Genomic DNA, 23,673 nt, shown 5'->3' on the forward strand with positions numbered 1-23,673 from the left:
TGAAATGCATCTTTCTGTTTCCTCACAAAACCAAGGTGAGATCCAGACATCCAGTGGTTACAAAGAGCAGCAAAACCAGGCAACTTCGCTCCTTGGTACTGCTGCCACATGTGGGACAATAAATTGTTTTTACTCAGGCCACTGGATGAGTCCTCAATGTCAAGGAATAAAAATCTTACAGTGAAACAGCTTTTGGAGGCTTCCCTGGTTGAAGCAATTCCTCATCCTCTAGGTACATTTCCACATTCCTAACACCTCTTACGGGTTTTTTTGGTTTGTTTCATTTGCTTGGAGTTTTGGGTGGTTGCTTTGGTTTGGTTTGGTTTTTTGAGCTTCCTCCCTGCTGAAAAATTTTCCCTGGAATGCCCCAGTCGCCTGCAATAAAGCAGGTTCCTACCACTCTGCTTTCTTCATCATAGCTCCATCCTTTTCTGCTCACAGACTTTTAAGAAATGAACATTTTAAGCAAAACACAGTACACAGCTAATATCCATCAAACCAAACAACTCCAGCATTCCCCTTGCTGCTGCTGCCAAAAGACAATCTGTCAAAACAGCATTCTCAGAATTACTGCTGAAGGTTTATTAAAAATCTTTTCAATGCAAACTGAGAATGGAAGGATCTGAGTAACAAATCAGAGCACTGGCATATTCTATAGGGTGCCACTTCTGTCTTGCAATCAGGACTATTCATTGAGCTGATATTAAACACCTCTGGGCCAGGAAAGAAGCACAAACTAGCTTGCTACATCCATGTTCTATCTCTTGTATCCACCCTAATTTCTCCTGCAATACCAGCCTGCACTGCTATCAGCTCAGACAGAAGTTCTGCCACCTGCACCAACACCAGTATCAACAGTTAGACAAACTGAAAAACAAAGTATTTGAAAGCACATGAACAGAAACACACATGATGACTTCAAAAGGCAACAGGATGATTTTAATCTGAATGCAAACAAACAAAATCTAAGGCTCTGAAATTAAAGCAGACATCATGTGTTCTGATATCAATCCCTGGCAGAGGATAAAAACCCAGGCAGATAAAAGCACACCAGAGAACTCCAAAACCTGGATACTTTACAAATCCACTGAAAATATCTTACTTGGTGCATTACAGTGAGCAAATATGTATGCAAATGAAGGCAAAGTACATCCTTCTGTTAAGACCTTTAGTTTCTTTCACTTAATTTACTTTGCTCACAACAGATGTCCAAGTAGGAACATGGATTGAAAAATCTTATGCTGTTCATCAAGACATAGGGAGATGCTTGCTATCCTGTCCCTAGTGGACAGATGGAATAACTGGACTAAGCTACAGCTCCCAAACTCACAAATGTAGTCTCTTTCCATAAATATGATCAGCCTGGTGCCTTTCACAGTGTTTTGCCAGATACTATACAGACCTTACTCAGGAAAATACGAGATTACCTTTTTACTTCTTGAACATAGTCTGCATTCCTGTCAAACAGGTGAGTTACCGAGTTTTTGATTGCTTCATGTTTGAAAGATGAAGCTGTTCCAAAAACAGTAACATTGGGAATGGTTGAACAGAGCTGAGCAACAGCTTGACCCTGCAAACACATTATTATGTTAGTTCACTGACATGGAAATTGGTTGACAAAGTTTGCAGCTGCCAATTCACTCATGACATAGCAAAACCCAAGACCAAACATGTGCAAGCACTTCCCAAATGAGTTTATTTCCACTGAAATGCAGTTCAACCACAGGAAAAAAGACACCTAAATCACAAGGATATTCTGAAGACAAAGCAGTCCTAATAAAGAAGGTCTAGTCTTCCATTCCTACGGGATGGCTTCAGTAGGAGACAGCAAGCTGCTATAACAAATGCTGCATAATAAAGAAACTCTGCTTTACCTCTTATTGATAACAATAGTTATTACTGATTATTCAAAATGCAGGAATAGCCCCCAGTCACACTAACAGGTCTGCTTAGGCAGGGCCCCAGGCTCAAAACTGTTCAACAGCAAAGGGGATAAAGCTTAGAGCACGTCCAGGAAAATCATTCTCCCTCCTGGGCAGGAATCCAGTGGGGTCCATCACATGCTATGTCAGCCTTTAGGCAGGACCTGGGGCATTGAAGAATTTGTGCAATTAGATGTCTGCACTTCGAATTTCCAGTTTTGGGTCCCAGAAGGCCATAAATGCATTTTAACCTCTAATTTCATGAGGCGGAGAGTAAGGAAGCACTGCCTAACAGCTGAGCCACCTAGATTTCAAAAAACATCCCAGCAGGTCATCTTTCTACCACCCTAGGTTTTGTTTTACTCTTAACACACTCACAAAAGGAAAACAGACTTTTGGTAGCCACACCCTACCTCTTCTTGCACCCACATTATTCTACTGGAGCCAGCACAGTTACATGGATATACCCAGAAGTTAAAAAAATGGCACTGTCATTCTAAAAAAGAAAGTCAGATGGAATTCAGCAGGATCTTACTTACATCTACAGCCCAAAGATTGTCATTTGTAAACTGTATGCATGACTAGTAAAATCACCCAGGGATAAACACATTTCTGTTCACTCCAACCAGAAACTCTGATTATTAGTTGTACTAATAATGCAGTAATTAGCACTTGAGTTTTATTCAGAGCAGGATAATTAGCTAACCCTGCATACCCTGGGGATCTTGGCATCCTCATGTATTCTGCTGAACATAACTCCAAGCAGAACATCACCAGAGAGGGCAAGTGTAGCATTTAAGTAAAATGAAGGCCTTGTTGCCTTTGTAAAATTATGGCTCAGGCCTGTTACTTTGGCTAGAGAAGGACTGTGAGAAAAGACCGTGAGAAGAAAAACAATTAGTTTTTACCCAGGAGAATGTAGAATCATCAGAAGCATGACAGTTAAACAATGGAAGGAGAAAACCAGCAACATATGTTATTTTTCTGAATGCTTGAATGCTTATGCCAAAGGTAGCCAATGGTAGTATGTTGTGGTTAATAATAGCCAATGAGTCTGTGGTAGTAGTTTAGCAGCCACTGAATCTGTAGCACGAATGGTAACATGAAAAAGGTGTATAAAAGAGGCTGCTTTGTTCAATAAATGGCTTTTTGGCCCTTGAAAGAGGCACTGTCTGTGTGTGTCGTGACTTCCCCAACAGCGACAGGCAAGGATATTATTTATGTATGGAGGCACCCAGGAATTTCAGACTGGTTTCCTACTGGGTTAGTCAGCAAATGCCTGCACAGCAAGGCACAGCTTAGGTGATCCTTTAGACAGGCAAACAGACACAGAAAAGAGAGCAAGAGAGGGGATCATTGTCATTCCTACTTTGGAGATGAGGGATGGAACACACCACAGCAAATTGAACAGCTTGTCCAACAGCTCAGAGAAGCTCACAGCAGGACACAGGTACCAGTGCTTACTCCTAGCATGGTAAATCCAACTCCATACCTCTTCTTTTTAAAACTATCCACCATTTTCCTTGGCTGGAATCCCTAATCTCTCAAAAATCACAGGAAAATCCACTCCTGAGGGGCCACATCTCACAAGATGTAAGGTTTTCAGGGAGCAGAAAATGTTTCACTCTTCTTGTATTTCAATTCTCTATTACTTACCTTCTCATTCTAAACCACTCCCAGATTTTAGCCTTCACAAATAATATAATATAAAATTACAAGAAAAAAAATTGGGGATTTTGCATCTGTTCTTTTCTTAGTAATTTTCACAAGCAATCCTCTTTTCTCACTTTCTGTGTCTCACAGAAACCCAACACCCACAGTGATTTAGATAAATCAGTATTTTATAATGCATGGCAGTTGAATGAAATTCTGACATTATTGATCTATTCTCTAATTAGTTTTCTGCATTTTCAATCTAACTTGGGAAGATGAGGGGTAGTGAATATATCCTGAATCAAAACCACTGAATGTTTAAAAGGTCAAATATTCAAGAAGAAAGCATGCTGATTTTTATCCTGCAGAAGACGATTAACATTTAGCAAACTGACAGTCAGATGAATAGGAGAAATGCACAAAACCATCAGGATGTGAATAACCTATTTTCCTCCTGACTCAAACTCGTTAGTACACCTCTCCCTCCCCCCAGAGATAAGCTTATCTAAAATCCCAGATCAGCTGGGAATACTTTCCAGCTTTCTGTAGATATTTGAAGCCTAAACCTGACTCATATGACCAGTACTTTTATAATTGGATGAAGTATTTTGAAGCAATTCCACAAAACAGCCTTCTACAGTTTTCTGAAATCTTAATTTGAAGTTGACTCTTACTTATTTCTGTGCAAAGTATTTTTAGCAGCTGTGTCAGGTAAAGGCTGATATTGGACTTTTCACACTTTCCCCACCAAAACACGAGAACTGAACTCAACCTATGAACTCAACCATTTGCCTAATTTCTGTGGAATTCAGCTAAGCTCTAAAACAGCATTGTGGCTATGAAAGTCACTCTTAAGTCTCCTTTCTAATCCCTCAAATCATGTAGCTGCCTCTGGATTAGTCGCCAGTGTTTAGAGGGTTACACATTTGAGTTGCAAGTACTGAGCCCCAGTGTTCAGAAGATCCATGGTTCACAAATAGACATCCACAAAGGGTTTTGCTGCTGGATGGAGGAGCATCCTCTTCCCAGGGCAGCTGAGGAGTCCAGGCTGGCTCCCGTGCCCCTGCACGCTCCCACCATGGGCACACCAGCCCTGCTCTGTGGTAAACAGGGACAAGAGGGTTTTCTGTCTCCTCCCTGCCCAGGCAAAAACTCTGCTACCAGCCTTCACTGGCTTTGGGAGCAAGAACCATGGTAGCAGAAATAGTGTATGAACTCCAAAACCTTCCAAGAAGGTGCTAAATTACACAAGCATGGGTTGAAAAATATTCTTCACATACCTAATTTTTTGTATACAATGCCAATTTCTACACATAAGTACTGACCAGATTCTTGCTTTCTGAACCTAGGAAAATGAATAAGTTTAAATGACAAAAAATAATTATTACTTGGACAATTAATTTTACCTTTAATGGAACTTAGCAGTCTTTGGGAATAAAAAATAATCAGGTGATTCGCTGAAGGGATAGACATGGTTACAAATTATTCCCTTGAAGTGGAATTGATCTCCTTTAATATATTCATATATTTTATACACTACTTATCACAGAATCATAGAGTCATTGCAGTTGAAAAAGACCCCTAAGACCATCAAGTCCAGCCACCAACTCAGCACCATCACCCTGTTTTATCACTAAGTCATGTCCTCAAGTGCCACATCCACACATTTTTTGAACGTTTCCAGTGAGGCAGAACATCATGTGGTGAAACCTCAGAGAAATGAATAGCTTGGATTACATAGCTTAAAGAAATTAATAGCTTGTGGAATGAAGGATGTCTGCTAATGCTGGATGTGTCTCCAGCTTCACAGTCTGCTTGATGGATTCCTTTTCAAGGTATCCTGTGAATTCATAAAACCAGTATGTTGAACCTAATCTACACATATGATTATTACAGAAATTAATATAAATTTATATCCTTACAGTAGTTTTAGATCCGCAAAAAAAAAAAAAAAAAAAAGGTTGAGATTTCTTCACATTCCATTGCTTTAAAACCCAAGTCTAAGCCTGCAGGATTGGAAACTTCTCATACTGAGATAATCACCTAAAAGAATGGAAAAGTTGTTTTCTAGGAAGCAACAATGAAATTGACTGTTCTGTGCATTTCAACAATTTCAAAGAAAAAAAGTCATTGATATTTGAAAGTCAATATAGAAAGCATGAATAGAACAGAATTTACTAATCTAATTAGCTTGTTAACACAAACAGTTCTGGATGAAATACAAATAAGGTGTACAAGTGAGTGGCTTTCCAAAAGGGTCTGACCTGATGCCACCAGCCTGATGTGTCAGCTCCACACTGAATTACAGCAGCTATGAGGCAGAATCTTCTCAAGAAGAAAAGTATCTTTTTTGCTATTATATAAACTGAGGACAGCCTGATAGCAGGAGAGAATAAACCATGTAAAAGATACCACCCTGCAAAACTACATCAGTAAAGAATTACCATTTCTATGATATATTTCTGCAGCCCAAAGGTGCTACAGCATTTTTAAAAATAGCATTCAGACTTAATCTTGCACAAGAAACTTGTCTGGAACCAAACGTGAGAAGAATCCAAATTCCAAAATGCTGTGATTCCACATAACCATACCTGAGAGTGGTGTGAAGTACTCAAACACAGCACAAAAACTGCAAGGGGAATCATCTACTGATCTTGTGGCATCAGGAAAGCTCTTCTCTGGTGTTAGGTGAAGTCTGACACACAACATTTCATCTCCTGAAGGCCTCATTTTCCCAATTACAGCAAAGGAAATTGGAAACCAAACACTAGGGTGAACATGCAGAGTGCACAAACTAAAATGTGATTATTGGACAAGCATAAGGCAGCATCTGCTACACTCAGTGCACCACAAATGAGTTTTGGAGTGGAGGGAAGGGAAAAGTGTCCCTGAGATAATGATCTCTCTCACCCTCAAAACATTTTCTGCAACAATTAGCAGGGTGTGTTTTTCTTGCCCCTTTGCAAAATTGTGCAGCTGAGCTGCATCAAAAACTCAGGGCTGAATCTGCATCTAGCACAAATCCTCTGCAGTTCAGTGGAGCTATGACAACGTACCCAAGCAAAACCCATCCAGAGGAAACAAACTCCACCTGGAAAGGCAGAACAGCCAAGGGAGAGCTGAGCACTGCCTGTGACCTGGCTCTGCAGGTGACCTGGGGACAGGACATGTCCTCTGGGGAGTGCAGGGCTGTGAGAGGCAAAAAGAAAGTCCTTCAAAGGCTGCAGCTTGCTTTGGTCAGGGAAATCGCTTTCTGTGCATGGCTCGCTGGGCTTTTGTGTTTGATTAACAGATTATGCTCTGAGGCAGTGTCTGGAAATGGGCTTGGCCGTGGCACCAGGACTCTGCAGTGCTGCTGAGGGAGAGAGCACATCCATTGCTTCAGAAGAAGCATTTACCAGCAGCTCAGCCTCCACTGCCCTGCCTGGCTTGAACAGCTTGGTACTTACAGCAGCCTAGACTTGGTTACACAGTGAGTGAGCTGATTTATTCCCTTCCTTGGCTGCTGCAGATGAAACTAGAGGAAAGCACTTCATCAAACACAGAGCAGCTGTGAACTCCTAATATGAAAAGAGCAAGTGCTCTTTTCCAAGGTACCAAGTAAAGGTGTCAGCAAAGTGGGCTGGATTAGTGCCATGGCACAGTGTGCTGGCCAGGACCATCCAAGAGAAGAGCCAGTTCTAATTACTCACATTCAAGGAGTTCTGACTCAAACATAGGAGTGCTATTTAATGTGCTCCTCCCTGCTAAGTGCACACAGAGCAGCCTACCCATACAATATTTAAAAGGATCACAAATGCTGTGAGACCTATTTTAACAGGATCTGGCTTTCGTACCATCTTACTGCTGCTGTGCTCCCTAACAGCTCAGAGCCCAGGAAACACATCCACATCTGTCTGGAGCAGGACCTGCCTGGAGGATGACCCAGGAAACAGACATCAAACCTTACAAAAACAGGGTATGACCAAACAAACCTGCTTTCAGCCTGAAAAATACAGGCCAAGGAGAGATTTCATGATGAGCTTGTTGTAGCCATAAACACATACATATCCTACCACAAAGATCTGAAAGAAATGCTTCAAGAGGAAAGAGGAGCTATTTTAATTAATGGACAACACCAGCAGAGGAACAAAGATGCATTAACTGGCCATAAATAAAGTCTGAAAAGCTTTCTCATGGAGCAAGACAAAGTAGAGAGATTCTGAGTGGATAAACACACAGATATTTTTTCCAAGAAGAAATTAGATTGTTCTCTTGAAAGGGTTCCTATATGCTGTCTGTGATAGCAGGTGACTAGATTCACTAAGAAATGCCAGTTCTTTGTCAGACAAAATATCACCACTTCGGTGATTCAGCAGGGAACACATCCTCAAATATTTGCAATGTATGCAGGGGAGACACAATAAAAAAGAGGGTTCCTGCCAAGCAGTAACAAATCCTGCCAGGATGGCCTAGATCTGTTGCCAAGTCAGATTTACCCTTCAAATTTGAACATGAGAACTGCCTCTGTAACTTACTCTGCTTGCACTTCCTCTGCTGCTGAGCCTGAAAGGGAAGGTCAGACAACAGCTCCAGGAGAAGCGATCAATGCTCCTGCATGGAAGGCAGCTTATTTTTAGCATCTGCAAGATCAAAATGCTAAAGAATTGGCTTAAAATTCTGCCTTGAGTCTGAGGGGTTAAGTGATGAGACTGGTGTTTACAAAAACCTGGTAAATAACCAAAGCTTTGTGCTCTAAATATTCAGAAGCTTTGTGCTTTAAATATTCAGAATAGGAAGTACATGAAGAACAAACAAATAAGCAAATGGGCATAATGGCTCTCTCTCACAAATATAAAGCCCTGCAGGAATTCATTTTCCAGGCAGATGCCACAGAAATAGTGACTGGATTTATTGAAGCTCAAGAAGAAAAGGATAAGGTTTTTTCCCTTTTTTTTTTTAATACAACAGTCCTGTGTTTATACTAATTCAACAGTTTACATTCATAATTTCAAGCAAAACTTTATAATCTCATCCACACCTGTGCTGTGACTTGCACAGAATGCACTGACTTAGTTTTCATTTTAAAGAACTAATTGCCTCTTAGAGCAGACCAGTCCCAGGCAGGGTGCACACTACTGCTCGGTTTTCTCAGGGTATTTTCTTCAGTCACCACTTTGCTTCACTTTAAAGACATCTAGGAGTATATATGTGAAGGAAGCTACTCTTCCATTGCCTTACAGTCATTTCAAACTACAGTGTTTTGCTGATAAACCAATAATATGTCCTACAGTAAGTCTCATGTTCTTGCAGAGCATCATTTTGAGCATTAATGTCTACTGATGTTATGGCTTTCTCCCTATTTTAGCAATCAGTTCAGAGGGACACTTAAACATTTCCATCGCTTTAAGCATTTAAACTCGATTTGCATTAGACAATTATATTTTTTTGTTAATTACTGAACTGCCCTGCTATTCAATTTAACAGCTTAATCAGAAGTCCTAATTGCCCTGCCAAGCAGAGGCCTGAAAGGGAGCAAATGGCAACCTTGTTAGAATCTCAGTCAGCAGCAGATTTAAAAAGTATTCATCTCTTGTCAAAGCCTGAGGGAATCATGGAATGCAACTGTGAGCCTGCCTGTTCTGTGCTTTCTGGGAAGGCTCCTGAAATTTCTTCAGCCTCCTTCACTGTCCAGGGTGAGAGCTGACAGTCAGTCTGTCTTAACAGCCCCTGTCCCAAGGAGGAAAAAAGAGACAGGAAAGCCAAAGCAGTCCCCTTCCCAAGCAATCAAAATCAACAAGCTGGCCCTATGAAAACCAAATGTCATCTCTCCTTTCGATCCCCCCTTGTAAGCATTGCAGCAGCTCTTCTTCTGAGGGAAGGGTACAATGTACCCAGGGTCAGCAGCAGAGTTTGTGGGTGTCCACCTCTCTCCTGGTTCAGGGACACAAAGTGCTTCCCTACAAGTGGCCACGTCTCCTTCCCTGACCAGGGAAGATGGCACGATGCCCTGACCTCTCCAGGGAGTGGGTGGCAGGGAAGGCACTCATTTGGTATACAGAACTTGATTCAAGTCTGTAACACAGAGACAGGTGTGTGAGACTTTTTTCAAGACAAGTCATCTTGGTATATTTCCTTATTCTCTCCCTAATCTTCTGATGTCCCCTGGAACTTCTGGAATAAATAAACTGACTTATCTAAAGCATCCTGTCAGACATTAAAGGATACTGTTCCCTACTAATCACACTCCAGGCACAGATGGGAAGACAATTGCTATAGTTACCTCACTACCAAAAATATCTACCAACAAAAAGAAGGCCACATAAATAAACTGAGATAATACACAAGAGTAAAGGTCCTAGAGAATTTTCCCTGACTCCATTTACTGTAAAAGCTGCAGGATCTTCCTAAACAGGACTGAGTAGCCAGAACAAAGAACCTAACAAACATTTTTGAAGCAACAAGTTCTTTTTCATAAACTGCCTGAAGCAGCTAAAATAATGATCTTGCATAATGAGAAATGAACAATTAGAAACTTCTAGTCCCACAGGGAGCCTATTGTCTCATGAAAGCGTTCTGGAATTTCTCTGACATTTAGAAACAAACTGGACAGATTTCCCACTTGCTGAAAGTGGGGAAGGGCATTCTATCTATTAAAGCAACAGCACAAAAATAGCTCTTCTTATAGCAGCCTCAGTGACAGTTTTCTGTTCATTAACAAAGATCTTTGTGAGAATGATTTGTCTGATTGAAACTGTCAGACTTCTCAAAGGATTAACAGACAGATTATTAAGGTAACACAGACCCTTCTGAAATCTTTATGCCTGCTTAGCAGAAAGAAAAAAAAATCCATGCATCTTCAGAGTGGTATTTTACCTCAAAAACCTATCAAGCAATGGGAAAATTTCCAATTCTTGCTCTCCATGTTCTTCCCTTACAAGGAACAAGGGACTGTGTGAGGCCCTGGGACAATGATCAGCATCCTGGCTTGCAGGCTGGCCAGCCCTTTCATCACATGGTCTCCCTCTCATTTACAGTCCCCCTTGGATCCTACACAGCCCTCTGTCACTTACTGGCCAGCCTGGCTGCTCTTCCTGCATGTCTGGTCTTTTCCTTGGAAACTCTGGTTTATTTAGCTACTTAGCAAGTGATGGATCTGATTTCTCCTTGTTCTCCTGGCAGCCAAGCAGGATCCATCCTTCCCTTAGCTTCTCTCAGAGAAGGTTCTGAGCAGCCACAGCAGAGGACCAGCCAAAAGCTGCCCATTGAACAGCTGGGATGACAGAGGAAGCCAGCAGCTCCTTCCAGGAACAGCCCAGCACAGAAGCTGGGCACTAGAGCAGAAGATATATGAGAGCTGACATTAACAAAGCACAACAGGAAAAGAAGGAAGTAACAGAGGCGAGTGAGGTCAGAAAGAGAAAGAAACACAGAAATCTTAAAAAGGAGGAGTTCATTTTCTCTAGATACACAGATATGTGCAGGGATTGCTTTGGGGCTAACTCTGTATTCTCAGCCTACACAGGGCCTGTACACTGCCAGGTGGGCAAATGGCCTTAGAGCTACAGCTGGGACTTTGATTCCTGTAGAATATTCCCCTGAATGTGTGGCCTCATGTTGCTTTAAGAGCCCTGAATTCCACACGAAGAGATTTCCCAGTACAGAACAATAGTCAGCCATAACACTCGGGGTTGCACTGTGCCAGAGCATAATACGATTATAAATTCCGTTCATTTACACCAGTATTCCAATAGGACCAACCCTTTACTGCCACTGGGATTATGGTTAGCTAAAAATACCTTGTACAGGGAACTCATGAATTTATTCCTCTGATTACAGCCTTCATTTATATGAGAACCTGAAAGAAGGTCTAAGGGTACAGAATTAAGGATGGCGTGTTTGGGGCTGCCCACCAGACCTCAGTAGAAAACAGAACATTAATTTAGCATAAATAAACCATAACAAGAACACAGAAAAAGTACTCCAGTTTCAAAGGCTGGTATCTGCTAATGGCTCAGCTCAAAAAATCTGTCTTATGAAAAAGGACTGCATAATTTCAAATGTAAACAAACTTCCCAGTCAATATCTTAATATTCTGCACAAAACTTTAATATTTTTCCAAAGGATAGAGATTTCTTAAAAGATACTTCAAGGAACTGGTAACCCAAAATCCCAACTCTTTATTTCACTGTGTGGCCTGGTATTCCCACAAACTCATCCTTTGCCCATGCCACGCAATGCCTCCGCAGGAATGATCCAAACTGTAACATGCAGCAGCCATGAATTTGTACCTTTTGCTCAGGGTTCACATGAGAATTTTTCACTGCTTTCAGTCCATCTACAACACAGGGGAAAAAGAAATCTTTCACAGTGAAAGCATCACGCACACTCACGTTGTATGTGCATGTGTATTCCAAGAGGGACGAGTACTATATGGAGGATTAGGGTTACCTACAAAGACCTTGTGCAGGGAGCTTATTTATTCCTTTCACTACACCCTTCTTTAACATAAAAGTACAACATGTGTAAGTTCAGGAATGCAGTAGTTGGGACAACACTTGATCCTTGATCTGCTGACAACCAATTAGGGGATTTTTCGTGAGGTTTTTTCAGAGTTTAGTGTCACAACATTTTTATTTCAACAAGAGCTCCTGCCAACCATTCACATCAGCATTTTGATGGGAAAGCAGATGCAGTTCCTCCCAGTGCAATCCCTCACACACAGGGATATCAAATCAAACTGCAGGTTCTGGCTCATTTCAGGAATCAAGACACATCAGACTCCTTTAGTTACTCAGTGACAGGAAAGCAAGAAAAGTTCCAACTTACCACCCCACCTCCTGCCGAGTGTACCAGCACAGACATGCCTTCTCTCAGGTTAGCAACCTCAAAGAGCATCATGTAGGCAGTTACAAAGTTCATGGGAAATGCAGCAGCTTCAGAAAAATTCATGTCATCTGGGATCTTGTAGACAAATTCTACTGGGGTACACACTACTTCAGCCCAGGCATTGTAGTTCACAAAAGCCATGACTCTGTCTCCGATCTACAAACAAGGAAGAAAACAACATTGAGGATCTGACTGCAACTGAGACTGTAGAGAGCAACCTGCAAGACCTGCAAGTCTTCTGTTCAGGGTGTGGGTCATTGGCTGACTGTGAGGAAAATGGTGCTCCACATCTTTGGCAAAACAGCAGTTAAGCTGCTCAGCTTTGGGCTTTTACCATTTTTAATGTAACAAAAATAACCAAAAGAAGTTAAAAGTCACCTCTTCCTCTTTTTTTTTTTTTTGCGCTACACTCTTGTCTGATAGAGCAGTCTTTATCATCACTAATACAGATCATCTTTTGCTAGCAGAGCTCTCAAATAACAAAGGTAAACAATGAAAACAGCATTTTTCTTACTAATAACCAGGAATTTTGCTTAAAGAAATGAGGGAAAAAGGTTATAATGATATTGATGAGAAGCATGGAATAAAGAAAATTGTATCTAGGATAATTTTCACTTTGTTTTCTCAATCCTCACACTAATTTAGAGCCACCTTTCCTCTCTGTGGAGTGAGAAGGGGAGGCCTTGTACTCTGGTAGATGGAGCACATGAAAGGGTTGCAAAAGCTCTCATTCAGAAGATAACACCATCTGTATCCCCTCCCTGTTTTTATTATCCTATTAACTGATTCTACCAGGACATAGCCATGATTGTAATCTCCACAGCCATGCATCACAGCAGAATTTGATTCTACAACTTCAAATAAGCCACCTTAAACATCAAAAAGATACCTTTTGATTTTAAGGCACTGTTAAATCTGCAAAGTGAATTTGACAGGATTTAAAGGAGCAATGAGATATTACCTTAAATGCAACATTTCTCTACTCAGTTTCTTCTGAAAATATATGGTGGTGAAAGAGTAATTCACTATGGAGATATAAAAGCTTTCTGTAAATATTGGGTGTAGTTGGTTGCTCCTAGGAACCTTTCAGAGGTCCAGCACATCAAGCTCATATGTTTGTATATGGCCTTCACTGCAGCTTCAGGTTTTTAAATCAGAGATACTGACTCTTCTCAGATGGACAAGAGTAACAACAAGGCACAGCCAGACTTGTAAAGCAATGCTCACCTTCAGCCTTGGAATTGGGCTGCTGGGTCTACAAGGGACAGCCACACTGAGCAAATGTTTGGCCAGTGTGTATTAAAATCTTCACAGGCACAACTCTTAAAAACTCTCAATAATTGCTTGCCACCAGCAACTCCATGGCATCTTTTACCTTGCTTTAGACCCTTTGTCTTTCTAGAATACACCAACCAAAATAGCATCCTTGACCAGGAAAGGAGCTCTTCAGTGGAGCCATAGGATACGACAGGAATAGCATCAAACTCCAGGTCTTTGTGTTTTAACTAAAACTAACAGCAGCTGTCCCTCTAGATACTCTGATACTCTCTTACATTCTCCTAATACTCTCTAATGCTTTAGAAGCTACAGGTATGGAGTAAAGCACAACACTTTTGCCTTCAGGCAAACGTTTACAGCACAAGCACATTTTGGTCTCCTGAGTGCTTGTCACCACTTTGGCTTTGGGATATTGCAGGTTTGCTCAAAGCTATGATGCTGCTGACAGTTCTGAAGGATGTCTCTTTTTAGAATGAGAATGCTGAAACAGAGCTGTCATTCCAATTTCACTGAAATGCCTCCTCCTTTTGAAAAACATTCAAATTAACAATGCCTCACTGGTAATCACTCTGTGGTTCCCTTTTGCTCTTAGAGAAGCATCTAAAATAGAAAGTCTGCTAGTGCAGATGTTAATATGCCCTATATTCTTGCCATAAATCATAAATGATTACCAAAAAGAATGCAGAGAAGTCCCTCTTGGTGATTCCCAAGGGATTTCTTGGTAACAGTAGGTACCACATCTTACCAGACACTATTCAAGGCCTAGTCAGATTAAACCTCACTTCTTGGAAATCCTCCCCAAAACTGGAGAGAGATCAGGCCTGATACAGCTGTCATCATCAGAAACCAGCTTTTTGTTTTAATGGGAGAAGGAATAGGCATTACACGTATTTGAGGAGGGCTTGAACTGGAAGAGCTCTACCCAGGGAAGTAAGGTCAGAAGATAGAGGGTGCAATCTCTGCCCTTGCTGTGGGCAGAGGTAACGACAGATGTCAAGGAGATAACCAAGAGATCTGGTGTGCTCCTGTTCTGCACAAGAATTCCTTAAAGAAATCAACAAAACATTCTTCCATCATCCTCGTGGCACGTTCTCCTGCTGATGGATTCATTCCCATGCACAGCTGTCATTCTGAGTGTGGACCCTTTTCTAGATCACTCCAACACAACCAGGGCTATGCAGATTATATACAAAAAATAAAATACTATGGCTTGTTTCAATTGCAGGGAGTACACCAGTGCACAAACAGTGCTCCACAGTCAGAACAAAGATATCACTTTAAAAAGAGGCACTGTATATCAGTCAGGTGCAGTGTTATTCAAACAAGCACCATATGCTGTAGCCTCACAATGCCCTTTAAAAATAGCAAGAACTTTAAAAATGAGAGTGCTGATCTAGAGCAGAGGCTTTCTGTACTCCTTTCAGAGAATATTCTTCGATAAGGAGCACAGCTATGAAGTACAGATACTAGAGCAGAACTACTGAAGCAGCAAAGGTTTTCAAATAGCAAAATTATAATTCAGTTAGTGTTTGTAACAAAATACATTGAAAGATTACGACTTGTTTCAAGGCAGAGATGAGGCAGGAAGGGAACTGAGAGAAATCCCCTAAGAAGATCTCATCACTGAAACCATAGTTGAAACTAAACTGGCCATTATCTTCATTCAACTAACAAATTTTAGCTTTTCAAGAAGAGAAAAATGTTGTCTTTAAATAAAAATATTTATATTTATTTATACCTTCTTAAGATCCAGATATAATAAGAATTCAGAAAATTTGATTACCTTTTGACATGACTGATTGCAAATAACTAAGACAGGATTGACATGTATTAACTCAGGATTTATTTCCAAAATTTTCAACCTACTTAGGCAATAAAATGAAAGTTTGCACTGAATATAGACATTTAATATCAATAATGGAATAGGAGGCAGGACAAAATGCTGTTTGTATGCAATAAGAGATACCAAAGAGCCCATAACCACTTATGAAAGCTTTATTATATACATAAACTATTTGTCATTTATCACATCCTGTCAGGTGAAATAGATGCTTTTCTGGAGAAATCAAAATAAGTCCTATATCCAGAATCAGGATAATTTAATCTGCACCTCATTAATGCACAGTTTTAAGAAGCAATGCTTACTGTAAACAGGGCTCTCCTTATCTCGAGATCAAAAGCTGGAACTAGAATCAGCAGCACCTGGGCTTTGAGGAAAAGAGCAGTGATGACAGCAAACATGGCCAAGAAAAGAAACTTAATAAGTTAACTTAATTTCTTTCATTTTATTAAAGGACATCAGTCCTGCTTTCCAGTTCCTGTTTAGCCATCAGGATGTGCACATGGCACAAGTGACTTCAGGAAGGATTTGAAGGAGATGACAGTGGTCACTTCAGAAACTAATTCAAGAGGTCATTCTCATGCTTGGGAAGCAGCAAGGAAAAACTGACCTTTTAGATCTCAACAGGGGGGTGAAGGGTGCTGTCACCAGCAGAGCAGAATGGATTAGAAACTGGTGATTATTTATATGAGACTTGTAATTCTCACTTTGAAAATAAAAAATATTACCTCAAATCCTTTCACGGTGTCTCCAAGAGCTTCTACAATTCCAGAACATTCAAACCCAGGAACAAGGGGCGTCTTAGGAGGGTTGTCGATATTCCCCTGCCGCACCATCAGATCAATAAAGTTCAAACCACTGTAAAACACAGGAAAAAATAAAATCAAGACTATTACCACAGATCAAAGTAGAGAAGGAAAACTTGACCTGAGTGATGGGACAGCCAGAAAACTCCAGGGCAGCATTAAAAAGCTGGGCTCTGCAGGGTAACAGGGACCCAGGAGACATTCCCACTCTTGGGCAGAGGGTACACGTGCCTGGCAACCAGAGCTGCCAGCAGCCCTGAGCTTACTGGACTGCTGAGCAGTCACCCAGGGCATTTAAAAATTCAATACACTGAAACATTGGCATTTCTAAGAATGCATTACCAGCTGGCAAATAAACCCAGGTCAATTTAGGAAGAAAAACCCCAAGCCTCACACATTATAGGTATTTTGGGCTAGGAGCTACATGATCTAACTGTCCTAACCTTTGATGTGGCCCCAGGAATGCATCTTGTGAATCAGGCAGGAGTCCAAACTCTGGCATGAACTTACTAAGTACCAGATAGGGTCTTGTTCTAAAGCTTTTCTTTCCTGGATCATGTTTGTACATTTTTGCAGAAGTTATTAAGGTCTTTGAAGTCCTCAGGTTTGCTGCTCAGAAAAAAATATAGGTCTTTCCCCATAGTGTCAGCTTTGCAAAAATCCTAAAGCACTTTTGCATTGTGTTTTGTATGCTATCCAATTTTATTAAGGAAAATTTTGTGGTTATCCAGGCAGCCACAAAAAAAAAGAAAAAAAAAAAGAAGAAAAAAAAAAGAAGAAAAAAAAAGAAAAGGCACCACTTATCTACTATGTGCATATATTGATTACTGGCCTTAATGCCATAGTTTAAACTTTAAAACTCCTAACTAGCTGAAAACCTCTTCATCATTAATCCATTGTTCCAAAACACAGCCCTGTTTTTATGGTTAGTCAAGCACGCAGCCAGTCCTGCTCACACATGATACCAGCAACTGCTTGGATACATCACATTACTGATGTGCACAAGGATTTATGAGATGGAGCCCTAGTCAGATACTAATCAACACACAGACAGACTGAACAGACCCAACAATTAGAAGATAGAGTAGACACACAGCCCTAGCACGAAGACAACATGGCATTCATGGGATGTAGGTCACTGGGGAGGGGGAAGGAACTCCCACCAAATGTAAGCACTCATAATTGTGGTGGAGGGTTTAAGAGCAACCTGAATGCACAACTTTCACCATGCTCCTACACAAAGCTTATAATATCAACCATGTGGAAGGTTAGGAGAGGTTTTCTCACAGTTAAGTTGGAAAATCTGAAATTATTTTGGAAAGGTCACTTCTTATCCAGTGGGTAAGACCATTTCCTACCATAATGTCGATAATGAAAGAGAAATTCCAAATAGCAAAATGCCTGCAAGGCAGTCATTGTTTCGGGAAGAGGGACAAACAAACAGACAAAAAATCCCAAAACATACCACAAACCCAGGAACCCTACAGCACTGATGGTGGCAACCACTATCTGTGTGCATTACCTTCAGCAACAGTTTTTAAAATACATCTTTCCACACTGCAAGCATTTTACAAAAAGTTAACTTTTCCCTACCTTTCTGCAAGAACAGGCAGGAAACTCTGTGATGTCATAACAAGCAGGCAAGAAGGAGACAGGTGAATATGCAAAGGCCATCGCTCTTGCTAATGACAATGATCACAAATAGATTCCTTCTCATGAAGTAACTTGTCAGACAGTTTTTGAAAAGGCACATGTTCAGTTCTGCATCTAATGACATAATACTGGCAGCTCAGTTCTGTCCTAATTCCATTCTTTATCCCCAATGAAGGGCAGCAAAATTATATTGAGAGTTCATCTATATTACAGTAAACCTACAAGATTTCACACTAGAACAGGTGTGATAAGGGAAGAAAAAACACTACACATGGTATGTAATAATCAAGTCTCATGTTCTTATCAATTTAATTACTAGTTGAAACATGGAGTGTTGACCAGGCTTTCCAATAATTTCTAGTCACTTTACAGAGAGTTTCTTCTTCATTCACTTCATCTGTCATCTTATACATTCATACATGTTGTCACATCCCTGGTACTCATATACATGTATTTATTCCTATTCTTCTCCACTTTCAAGGAAAGACAAAAGTTTTATTTTACCTGAGAAATATGAACACCAGTAGATCTGAAAGCATGATTATGTTTTATTTGTCAACTCAGCCATTTTTTTTTTCCTTAGAATAACCTGGAGGGCCTAAAGATGGATGGCTAGTTTTGTAACTACATTCAAGACACCCAAGTCTTTCCTTGGGACTCAATCAACAGCAGACTGTTGGAAAAGTTTGGCTGCACAGAACATCACAAGAAAATATGTTTCATGAAGAGTGGTGGTTTTAGAAATTAAGCACAGTTTATTTCTTGTACCAGGGCAAGCCAGCACAGCCTGTTCGAAAGTGACTCCTGAACTTTAGGTAAGGGCATATATGCAGTGGGAGAAGTGTAAATGCAAAGCAATCCAGTGACAAAAAGTAGGCAGTGTATTTTTAATCCTAAATCAAGAGCTGGATGCAAATTAAGATAGGGAAGGATATGAATTACCAAGAACAATACACTGACATAGGAGCTCTGCAAGAACCTCCCTGTGACAGAACAAGGATGTCTCTGTGACCTGCACAGGCTGGATTAACTGTGCATCACTGGAGGCAGAGTTTATCAAATATGGAATTATCCTTGAATCTGAATCTGACTTTCTGAGTCTACAGTGCTCTACTGTAACACCAGGTACTTTAGAGGGCCTTGAATGTTATTTTTTGTACTTATGGTTTAGTTTTGCTGCATTTTTATTTCCCTTTTTTTACATATGGAAAGCAACAGTCAGCTTGTTGTTCCTTGCTCCATCCCACACACTCAAGGATGCCCAATACCTTCCATTGCAAAATCCCAAATCATGCAAACCACTCTATGACACTTCGGTTTGGAGAGGTGCTGCTTTTGGTCTGTCTTTCTTATTTCAGTGTAAAACTCCACTGAAATTAATTACTGAAATTAATAAAATACAAATATAAATCAAGAGCAAATATAAGGAGTACTGAGTTTTGCATTCTTAAAATCCTTCCTCTTAACCCAAGCCAGCAAACTGCCCAATTTTTAAATTAAAAAAAAAAAATCCCCACATATCTATATCTAATCTATATCTATATCTATATCTCTATAAAGGAAAGGTTTAAAGTTACCAGGTCTCATCCTTTTTATCCAGAAACACCAACACTATATGAACAAGGCTGCCTTTAGGAGCAACACTGATTCTCTGTCCACTACTCTGTTACACTTAGGATTTCTTTTATCTGCTCCAGTTTTTTAAAGTGCTGTTATCTCACAGTCACAGTCAGAAGGGTCACTTCTGCCTCACTCCTCACGATGCACATGTACAGCAGCACAAGGAAGAAATAATTATGAGAGAAAAGAACAATTGAGGGACGTAATTATAAGACACCATTGCTTATTCACACAACCTGTCTGAAATACAGCTTCCGTTCATTCTAGCTACTTGTCTCATCTTTTAAACAGTATGTATCCCAACATTCTGCTGCCTGCAAATTACAATACAAACAAATACAGGAATTTCAACTGCTTCATCGTTATCAATCAAAAATTATTTCAGGAAATATGCAGAAGCTGTGACTCAGCTTGGACATCGATGGCTGTTCCATTTCTTAGTCACTGAATGAGGCTAACACATGACTCATCTCAGCTGACACATTTTCAATTGGATCACTGATATTCCAGACCTTCAAAAGAATTATTCATCTGGCTTAGTGCTAATAGCAACATAGCCTCCATCTCCTCCATTTCTGGTACCATACTACGAAGTGTATGTATACAACTTAATGGGACTAGACATATGATTCAATTGGTTTTATCCCCAGGGAATTCAGAGACCACACAGAACTTGCACTGCTACTGGTCTATACTATTTATCAAGCATGCACATATCCTTCTTAAAATAAAGATTATTTTTCTCCATCAATTTGTCAAGTCAAATAATAATAATAACAATAATCTCTAGGGGCAGTCAACTACAAAACTGATTCAACTGAAAACATGACTTGTAAGAAGTATTGATGACTGGAGCAACCCATCTTGGGTGTGTTCAGCACCGCCTGCATCACCACGTGCACACTGCCCTGGGCAGAGCCAACACCTTTCTCATCCGGTCTCCCGAGTCCATCACCATCCCAATCAATCTTCTGCATTTACAGGTTTGGGTCAAAAAGATCAGCAAACTGATTTTGCCTTGCCTGGAAGCACACTTTGGTGACCTGGTCACATTTCAGCCCTATGGCTATTTCCAGTGAGGAATGACAAGCAGATGCTACCCAGCCTGCAGGCTCCTCCAGCATGAAGGGAAGCTCCCAAAACACAGGAGGCATTGTGCAACCTGGCAGTTAACTGTGGAGCAGCTGAGCAGGTCTGCTGATGTCAAACAGCACGCATGCAACTCACACAGCTCTACTGACACTGCAGCCCTGGAGAGCAGCTGCAGCTGTGGCTGCACAATTCTATTTTATAGCCAAGTGTTCTTGTGCAGGTAGCTTGCTGTTTGTGATACATATGCAGCTACTGGTTTCATGAAAGTGGAATTCATACAGGTACTGGAAAATGCTGTAAACCCCTGACACATTTCTAGGAATATATCCATGTGCTAATAATATTTTTAGTTTTGCATGTTAACTTTTGTTAAGCCAATGGCTGAAAAAAAAATCACACAGGAAACAAAACAGACTGTTCTCAAATGGAAATACAGCCCTGCTTGATAGCAAAATGAGCTGCCCAACAGCTACTATGCTACCATCAGTTCTATTCACTTAGCACAGAATCTCTTGCATTTCCCATTGTGACTAGTAGAGAGGAAAAAAACCCAACACCAAACGTGAATGCAAAAAAACCCAGCCCATTATTTATTAGTACTCATTCAGATTGATGGATATCCCTATTTTTCATAGGCAACACCTTGGTAGGGGGAATACTCACATGGGTCACAAACCTTATGAGCACCATTAAGAACAGGATGGAAAGCACAGCATCTGAACAGGTCAAGAGACTCAGCTACATCAACCTATCAGGATATTCCAAGATCTGAAGCAGATCCACTGATACATGATTCAACACAAGCTCACTGCCCCCTTTCAGTAACAGTTTTAACACAAGTTACTTCTTAAGTAAACAACTTGGCCTTCGCCTTGGAATTTATCTTCCAGAAGCTCCATGTTTTCACATAGCAGAAAAGGACAACAGAAGATAAATCCCTGCCTAGGCAAAATTAATTCAGTCTTTGGTAAACATCAAGTTGTGTAGTAAGATCCTAATGTGGCTTCTGTGACTCAAAAAAATTAATCCTATTTTCACGAAGGAACATGTGCACTACGAACCAGCAATCTAGGAAGAACAATCTGCTCCGATTGTCCGGGAATACCAAAAAAAAAAGCCATCTAGGAAAGCTTTTTTCAGGATGCTGCCATACTGTAGCCACTTGTCACCTGAACACAGGGACTAAAACTGGGAAGTTATCCCGAGCTCTGGCCACGCTGCCACACCAGCTCCGAGGAAAAAGGATGCTGACCTAAGTAAGCGATTCCCAGGAGAAAAACAACAGCCAGTGTCAGACGGGAAAGAGACAGGTGCTGAGCAACACGCACAAGCTGGCATCCACATTTCTCAAAGAAACCCAAACCCTGAACGCAGTTGCCCAGGCTTTCCCCCCCATTTCTCTCAGCTGGTACCATGAAATACCACTGACAATTTTCTTCCCTTCGCATCCGCTGCCGAGCGCGCACAAACCCCGCTGCCCACCCCGGACCGGGGCTGCTCGGAGCTCAGCGCTGAGCCGGGGGTCCCGGCGCCCGCGGGGAAGGGACGGGGCGGCGGCGGCTGCCGGGAGCGGGGCTCCCCCGCGGGGAAGCCACAGGTGAGGGAAGTCGGCGCAAGAGCCGGGGGCTGCGGGGCTCGCCCGGCACGCTCCGAGCACAGGGACGCCCGGCCGCAGGGCAGCGCGGGCACCCGCGGGACCCCGCACCGCGCACCGCCGCCGCCCCCCGCGGGAAGGAGAGGGCGAGGGGCGATACTGGACCAGGCTTTGACGCGGATCTTCAGCTCGCCCTCCTGCGGCTCCGGCATGGCTTTCTTGGACACGCGGAGCTTGTTGAGCCCCCCGAAGGCGGACAGCACCACGGCTCGCATCTCCTTGGCGTCCCCGGCGCGCAGGCTGCCGCCCGCGCCGCCCTCGGCCGCTTCCCTGCCGCCCTCCTTCTCGATCATCTGCTCCGTCTCCTCGGCTCGCTGCGCTCCCTCCTTGGCCATGGCGGGGCTGCGGCGGCTCCCGCGGTGCCGCCGTGCGAGGCCGGTGCCGCCGCGTGGAATGGCCGCGGAGCCGCCGGGCCCGCCCGCCGCACTGCACCGGCTGCGCAGCGCCCTCCGCCCCGCGCCGCCCCCGCGGCGCCCCGCGCCCGCCGCGCCCGGGCAGCGCCCCCGGCACAGAATCCCAGAGCCAGGCCGGCTGGAAGGACCTCTGAGATCACAACCTCTGAGATCACAGGGTCCAACCTGTGACCCATCCCCACCTTGTCAGCCAGACCATGGCACCGAGTGCCACGTCCAGTCCTTAAACACCTCCAGGGATGGGGACTTCGCTACCTCCCCGGTCAGTCCATTCCAATGTCTAATCACCGTTCTGTGAAGAAATTCTTCCAAATGTCCAACCTCAACTTTTCCTGGTGCAGCTTTAGTAAGTCCTGTCACTTGTTACTTGGAGAAGAGCCCGATCCTCACCTGGCTCCACCCTCCTTTCAGGTAGTTGTGGAGAGCGATAAGGTCACCCCTGAGTCTCTTCTTCTCCAGGCTGAATAGCCCCACTGTCATCTTAGGCCAGCACAGAGCCCAAAGCCCGCTGAGTTGAGTGTGAGGCCAGGCTCTGTTTGGACCAGCCACCCTCTGTGCCCCAGAGCTCATGGGCATCATGGATTAAATCTCCACTCGAGATACCCAGGTCTTGATCCTCACTGGGGAGCCCAGTGTGCAAAGTCACACCTTCCATGTTCCTTGTCCTGAAGCTCTTCTCGGGGCCAGCTCAGTGAGCACTTAGTGTCAGAAGAGCCGTGCAGGCGGACAGTTGTCTCATGCCTGACACACACCTTTGCAGCAAGAAACACAAGCTTGAGACTCTGCTGTAGAGCACTTCTATGTATATACAACAGATCTTTACCTGGTGATCAATGCTGGTCTTTGCTGGCTCCTGTGGGGAGCCAAGTCCTTT

General features: G+C 42.3%; 1 protein-coding gene across 2 annotated transcripts in view; it reads right to left on the reverse strand.

Annotated features, from left to right (window-relative positions):
• VAT1L (vesicle amine transport 1 like) overlaps window positions 1–23,013 on the reverse strand; it is a 56,792-nt gene extending 33,779 nt beyond the window's left edge. Inside the window, exons 1-4 of one of the 2 annotated variants that reach the window (XM_069026753.1) lie at window positions 22,982–23,013; window positions 16,290–16,419; window positions 12,384–12,599; window positions 1,428–1,570 (exon numbers count right to left, since the gene is read on the reverse strand). In XM_069026753.1, the coding sequence (XP_068882854.1) occupies window positions 1,428–1,570; window positions 12,384–12,599; window positions 16,290–16,419; window positions 22,982–22,998 (506 nt within the window). In that variant the 5' untranslated portion in view covers window positions 22,999–23,013. Of the gene's footprint in view, window positions 1–1,427; window positions 1,571–12,383; window positions 12,600–16,289; window positions 16,420–22,491; window positions 22,822–22,981 lie in introns of those variants that run through there. The other variant, XM_069026752.1, reaches the window with a different exon arrangement.
• Between the last annotated feature and the right edge of the window lie 660 nt (window positions 23,014–23,673).

This window comes from Aphelocoma coerulescens, chromosome 11 (genome assembly GCF_041296385.1).
Source record: "Aphelocoma coerulescens isolate FSJ_1873_10779 chromosome 11, UR_Acoe_1.0, whole genome shotgun sequence".
NCBI classification, from domain to species: domain Eukaryota; kingdom Metazoa; phylum Chordata; class Aves; order Passeriformes; family Corvidae; genus Aphelocoma; species Aphelocoma coerulescens.